This window comes from Oryza glaberrima, chromosome 8 (assembly GCF_000147395.1).
Source record: "Oryza glaberrima chromosome 8, OglaRS2, whole genome shotgun sequence".
Lineage (NCBI taxonomy): Eukaryota > Viridiplantae > Streptophyta > Magnoliopsida > Poales > Poaceae > Oryza > Oryza glaberrima.
Genome location: NC_068333.1, coordinates 19,574,770 through 19,581,284, shown reverse-complemented (window position 1 = coordinate 19,581,284; position 6,515 = coordinate 19,574,770). Strand labels below are relative to the sequence as shown.

General features: G+C 47.3%; 1 protein-coding gene and 1 non-coding gene across 2 annotated transcripts; both read right to left on the bottom strand.

Annotated features, from left to right (window-relative positions):
• Positions 1-2,586: 2,586 nt before the first annotated feature.
• Positions 2,587-2,659, bottom strand: TRNAA-CGC (transfer RNA alanine (anticodon CGC)). The gene has a single exon. It is a non-coding gene; the product is annotated as a tRNA-Ala (tRNA).
• A 1,518-nt stretch (positions 2,660-4,177) lies between these two features.
• Positions 4,178-5,764, bottom strand: LOC127781255 (dormancy-associated protein homolog 3-like). The gene is made up of 3 exons (XM_052308186.1): positions 5,311-5,764; positions 4,733-4,850; positions 4,178-4,635 (listed from the first exon to the last, which is right to left on the bottom strand). Exons 1-3 carry the CDS (start codon positions 5,600-5,602, stop codon positions 4,608-4,610), a joined length of 438 nt encoding a protein of 145 aa, XP_052164146.1. The 5' UTR covers positions 5,603-5,764; the 3' UTR covers positions 4,178-4,607.
• Positions 5,765-6,515: the final 751 nt, after the last annotated feature.

Below are 6,515 nucleotides of genomic sequence, written 5' to 3'. Positions count from 1 at the left end.
ATATCTTACATATAGAAACCATTTAGAAGTCATGAACATGAAGTAATCAACATATTCTAAAAAATCAACCCGAAACTAACTCCAACATAGAGTCTACCGGTCTGACCGTTCACATACTATCGGTCATACTATAGTTACCCGCCAGTCTGACTAGCTTTACCTAGCTGGTCTAATCTTGCCGGCTCCGAAACTTCCCCAAATTAATTTATCATCACTTCATAAATATGAACACAGTGTGTCACAATCTGATATTTGTATAGTGTTTTATTCCTACCATATTCAATGAAATTGACACGCCAACACAACCTTTTTTTATGGAAAAAGTATGAATTACCCCCTAAACTATAGCAGACGATCGAATTACACCCTTAAACTCGAATACTTGACATTTTACAACTCAACTATTACACGCTTGTCAGGTACTCCATTCGTCTCTAAATATAAGGGATTTTAGTTGAATGTGATGTATTCTAGTACTACGAATCTAGATGTGGAGCATGTCTAGGGACGGAGGGAGTAATATTTGGTATTCAAGCTTAGGGGGTAATTCGTTCAACAGCTACAGTTCAGGATGATAATTCATACATTTTTCTTTTTTTTATTACCTTTGATAATTGTTTATAATCGGGACTAATCAACACATGATTTTACTTTTGGCTTTACACATTTTAATCGTGTGTTAAATGAGAAACGTCCAGAGGTCTTCCGGCTAACTCCATAAAATGGTGGGCTAAATGAGCTGAATTCGAAACTTCACTCTTTCTAATTATTTAATATTAGATCATTCTCTAATATTTGCGTCTTTTTAATCGTGTGTTAAATGATACACTCGTATTCGTGTGTGTAGTGTAACGCTTGAAAGGTACGCGCGAAGTCTTGTTTTTATCGGAAAAGTGATTATTGTGCACTAGTTGGACCAATAAGGGAAGAAACCAGTTCTCTGCAAAGCTGGCAAATGTCTAGTGAAGGCCGGTGTTGCCCGGTCCGGGGCTCCCCGGCTCCCGAGGATTTCGTCGTTAGGCTCGCGGGTCGCCTGTTCCGCCGCGCGATGCGTCGTCAGATGGGCCGTAGCATGCTTGGGCATGGAGCATGCCACGCCGGGCGCGGGTTGGGCCTCGTCGCGCGGGGGCCTTGTCAGCTATCAGCTGTCACTTCCTGATTCTCGGGCTGCTGATCTTGCCGGTGGGCGCCCGCGGCATCGGCGCAGTACTAACTGGGAATAAGTTCACTCTGTGATACTATAAAGTAATCAAAATCTAATCCGTGATCCTAAACCATAAAACCGAATATCTCTACCCTAAACTTTAAAACCGGTTCAATTTAACTCTCTTGATGATTTCGCTGACGTGGCGCCTATGTGACTCCCCTCCTATATTCCCTCTTTCTTCGTTGTAGCGGCGGTCAGCGATTGCGGCCTCTCTCTCTGATGACCTAGAGCTCGCCACCACCCGCACCCGCCCCCGCATCCTCATCCGATCCATCCCTTCCCTCCTCCATGGCCGAAGATGCCGCGGCGGCTGCCATGGCCACGGCCTCGCTCTCTGGCGATCTGGAGCCTGCCACAACAACGCAGATCGCCACAACAACGGGGAGCGGTGGCGTCAGTATCCAACAGTAGGGACAGGGTTCTCGGCCCATTCCGCCCCGGCGGCGAGGGCCCGACAGCGGGGGCAGAGATACCATGGCCGCCCACCGCCAACCGAAGAGGAAGAACCGATGAGAAAGGGAGAGAAAGAGAGAGAAAAGGGAGGGAAAGAGGGAGGAGGAAGAAGGGATTTATGTTGGCCCCACATATCATTATATCAGTGGAGCCTACAACTTTTTTTTTTGAATGACCAATGGGCCCCGTATATATATTTTTAATTCTAATGCCACTTAAGCGTCATGTTAACGCCAAGTAGTACGAAGACCTGGTCAGCACTGTCACGTAGGCGCCATGTCAGCGAAACCGCTCTTCAAAACTGTCGAGGGAGTCAAATTGAACTGGTTTTAGTCGAGGGTCATGGATTAGATTCGGGTCACTTTTAAAGGAGTCAAAGTGAACTTATTCCTACTAACTGGGAAGGCTTTGTTTCGATGGGCTGCCACCGTCAGCGGCCTGTCCATTTGCCCAAACTCCAAACAAATGGAAGAACACATTTTGTGTCTATTCAAACACGTCAACCACGCTATGGTTCCAAGAGAAAACTCGTGCTTGTGGTGTCCCCCTGCTTTCGTATTGCCAATTGACCTAGCCCCCTCCTGGGTAGAGCTAGAGCACGATCAGCTGGTGAACACTGCGGCTTGGCGGCTGACTAAGTCACGAGAGCAGGAGCATGCGACAAGCACAGTACCAACCATTGGTGAGTCCACAAAACATATACTGTTCAGATACAAAGTCAATATGTACACACATCATCTGATATCAATGGCAGTTAAATTCGCACTCACCTGGTGACCTGTGTATCAACAGGAGGTGGATCGAAGGCGTTTTACCTGCTGTCTTTTGGGTCGTCGGTTGCATTTCCTGCAGGAAAGAACTGCAACTGCAAGCAACAAATTCTCCAGAGATTCTAGATTTCTAGGACAGCAAAAAGAATGACAAAATGGAGACGCGGGGAATCGAACCCCGTGCCTCTCGCATGCGAAGCGAGCGCTCTACCATATGAGCTACGTCCCCGTTGATGCAAACGGTATCCCCTGTATTGATTATATTGATCATTTTCAATAAACGACAGTCAGTGTCAGTTTACCCTGAAAACGCATGTTCAGTTCCCTGAAAGCAAAATGCCCAACGATTTCAGTCTGCACAAGATCGACCAATCTGACACCATCCCCAGCCTCACAGCTCGGCAACGGTAGCCAGATAGAGGCTCCAGCTAGCAAGCAAACGAACAAACCTCACGCCATGCATCTCCATCGATCCTAACCACCCTTCACCTTGATCATTGCCTTGCCCCCATCACTGACGACCTCACTATGACAGTACAGCACTGCCTCCTTTTTCCCTCTGCAAGTCTGAAAATCTGAATGGAACAATCTGCAAGCAACACGCATGCTGTTGTTACTGCAAACATTTCGATTGATCAAGAATTGAAGCGACCTTGGCCTGAAACAAATGATCTGCCGGTAGGTACAGATGACTAGATGAGAGTACGTAGGTCGAGAAACAGGTTCTTGGCGACACGGACAGAGACGGGACGAGAGGCGAGAGGGTGAGACAGGAAGGTACACCAGGTTTGCCTACAGGTATCCGGCACCAACCTTTCCCAGGCAAGAACCTACTACCTCTCACATGGAATGTTCCAAGAGCCAAATTGATGCAGAGAAAACTAGCGCCCACATGGAACTAATCGAGATTCGAGAGTGGATTCAGTACTCTCTGCCTCTCTCGAGCAGATAATACCGAACTAGTTGGAAGATCATGTTTCCAGCTCATCGAGAGGTTCATCAGGTTGCAGCACCAACTTTTGTTCTGTTTTCAATTCCTCAGTGTCTTGCTTTGGTTAAACTCATCCGGTTTTCCATGGATGATTGGATGGAGGGTACCATCACTTCTCGTTTTTTGACCTGGTTGGTCCAGTGGCTAATCTGTTTCCTCTGATCCTACCATGGCTACTTCTCAAGAACGAGTAACATAATAAGCTAGAGCCTTTCAGATCAGATGTCGTCTTCAGTATTTGTTTTCTTTTTCCTAAGAACCTATCGATTTGATTTTGACCTCATGAATATGATTAATGAATAAAGCTATCTCTATTTCCTTTCCTATATTTTTTTAGACCGATGGGTTCAGGGTTCTGACGGGACAGATAGGAATATAGAATAAGATCGTAGAGCATCATTTATTTGTCCACACAAAGGGATCCATCCAATTGGGATCTTGGTATATTTGTTTTCTCTAGAAAAGCAAATCCATATACTTGCAAGTTGACAAGCAGAAAGAGTTTGCAGCCATATAGAACCGAGCGAGAGCTATTTCCTGCTGGGAATCACTGGATTCAGGTCTACAGAGAGCAAAAAAAATGACCAGAGATTGTTCAGAGTTCAGACTGATGAAGACAAAATGGAACCCCGCTCTAGATTGAAGAATCTTGTTCCTCCAGCTAGTATCACCAGTTATCATGTTTCTTGAGCAATTCAGTTCAGGAAAATTTACATACAGTCGCCTTGCATGTTGAAGCAAGATTTATACACGAGCTGAAAGAAAGCAGCAAAGGCATGGCTTTCCATTTTTTTTTTCTTACTTCCATAGTGCTTAATTACAGAGGAGGATACAGAGCGAACACTCTCATTACATCCTCATACCATTTCAGACATCTCTCTAGCTAGATCGCCTATGACTCCACTAACACTATCACTACTAGTATTTGATATTTCAGTGATCTATCGGCGTAGGCGCATAGTTACATAGGAAAAAAAAACACTGCACGCATCGCCAGCGACCACCTCACACACAGACACATGGATTCAAGACACAGACACAGATTCATGAGACACAACGGATGCGTGAAGCCTCAGGCACGTCAGCTAGCTAGCTTCCTTTGTCATAGATATTCCTCTGCTCGATTGGTTATTTTGTTTTTTCAGATTTTTCAGAACTTTTTCACCCCGCTGGATCGCGCTATAGTTCATCGGTCCAACGAACTGATGACCACCCTGCAAGCACAGCAAGAAGAACCAAGAGTTTCAGATCAGAGCCAACCAACCATGGCGGAACTGTAACCTTGCAGAGAGAGAAAGGAAGAGTGCGAACCAGTCGTAGACGGTGGGGCTTCTCGGCCCGACGGCGGCGGCGGCCTCCGGCGCGGCGTCGGTGGCCGTCTTGGGTTTCCGGCGAAGCCTCCTCCAGCTGTCCCCCTTGGGCGTAGTAGCTGCACCACCGAATCAAATTTCACAAACACGTCAGGCACATGCATCAGTTCCCATTACTTTCTTAATTTCTGAATTCAATATTAACCCTGTACTATCAGACTACGACGATCCACCATTTCTTGATTAGATGAACTCCACAGATAGCATCAATCAAGAACAGATGAATGAACTCCGTAGATCTGTATTCTGTTGACTGCATCAGCCGCACTCAAGGCATAAAGCATAAAAAGCAACAAACAATTTTGATGATTTTTTTGTCTCTCTCCCATTTCCATGGAAAAAGCTCACCAGATTGACACGCAACCATGGTCTCTCGTCGCATCGGGATCCAATCCCCCAACCAACCAACCACGAACGCAGATCTAGAGTTCTACAGTGCATCGATGCGAGGGCGGCTCTACTACACGCCAATCCAGAATCCAAGAGAGAGAGAGAAAAAAAAACAGAGGAGACCCCCACCTGACGCGAACGGGGAGTCCGGCGCGCTGGCTGGGGAGGACGGCACGGACGAGCTGTACTCGCCGCCACCACCGCGCGGCGACGGGACGGACAGCGACGGCGGCCGGACGATGGTGATGCTGCGCGTCACCGTCGCGGCCGGCGCATCCGACGGCGCCGTCCCGGGGGCGGCGGCGGCGGCGGCGGCGGAGGAGGAGGGCGAGAAGGAGGAGTACTTGCGGAGCTTGCCGAGGCCGGAGTCCGGGCGCGGGCCGGCCACCGTCTCGTCCCAGAGCTGGTCAAGGAGCCCCATGGGCGTTCGTGCGCGCGTGCGTAAGATTTGGTTCCCGCGTAGTACGTATTACCAGGCGTATGTGCGCGGCCGGAGTCGTCGCCGGCGACGAGTCGACGTCGTTGGATGGTGGCGAGGGCGAGGGCGAGGCGAGGTGAGTGATCCGTTGGAGTTGGAGGAGGATGGGTGGATGGGGAGGGGAGGGTTTTTATAGAGGAGAGAGCTGAGGGGAGGGGAGTTGGAGAGGATTTCGCCGAGATATTAGGGGGCTTGGTGTAATTTTGGATAGGGGAGATAATAACAGGTGGTTGTGTGGATTTTCACCTCTTTCCTGGCTCCACGGCTCGGCTCGGCTCGGCAAGCTCAATAATTTTTTTCGAGCGGTACAGCATGGATACTGTCGGATCACGTACGTCATTTTTTTTTATCCATAAAAATTTTGCAAGGATGCCATTTTAATGGCAGTTCTAATAGCATTTTTACAATTTTCTAGTAGCAGTCTTACAATAACGATTCAAAATAGTGGTGAATTTACAATTGCCCCTAAAAATTAAGAAAGGTTAAGCTCAATGACGATATTTTAAAAGGCGTATGAGGGTATATCTAATATTGGAAAAAAGAAAACGGAAGATAATGAATTTTATACTGGTTGGTTCAAGCGGTCAAGCATCCGAAATGGGGTAATAGCCATAATCTAGTTTATATGTACAGCTGCTATGAGATGTGTTACACCGATTATAAAGGAAGAGCAAGCTAGCTAATTTAGCCTACCAGCTTACCTTCGGTGAGGACTAAACTGGCAACTTGTAGTCAAAGACTAGATTTAGGGTTTCCTCCCAATTGATATTCGATATGGGATATGGCTTGTGGTTACAGTTTATGATCCAATACACTCTCCTCCCTAGGGGCTTTGTATTTATACGGACAAACAACC

Excerpts from the sequence above, each read along its gene's own strand:
- LOC127781255 (XM_052308186.1), bottom strand. The coding sequence starts at position 5,602 with ATGGGGCTCCTTGACCAGCTCTGGGACGAGACGGTGGCCGGCCCGCGC. Across the intron at positions 4,851-5,310 it reads GGACTCCCCGTTCGCGTCAG|CTACTACGCCCAAGGGGGAC; the intron begins GTGGGGGTCTCC and ends TCGGTGGTGCAG. Across the intron at positions 4,636-4,732 it reads AGCCCCACCGTCTACGACTG|GGTGGTCATCAGTTCGTTGG; the intron begins GTTCGCACTCTT and ends CTGTGCTTGCAG.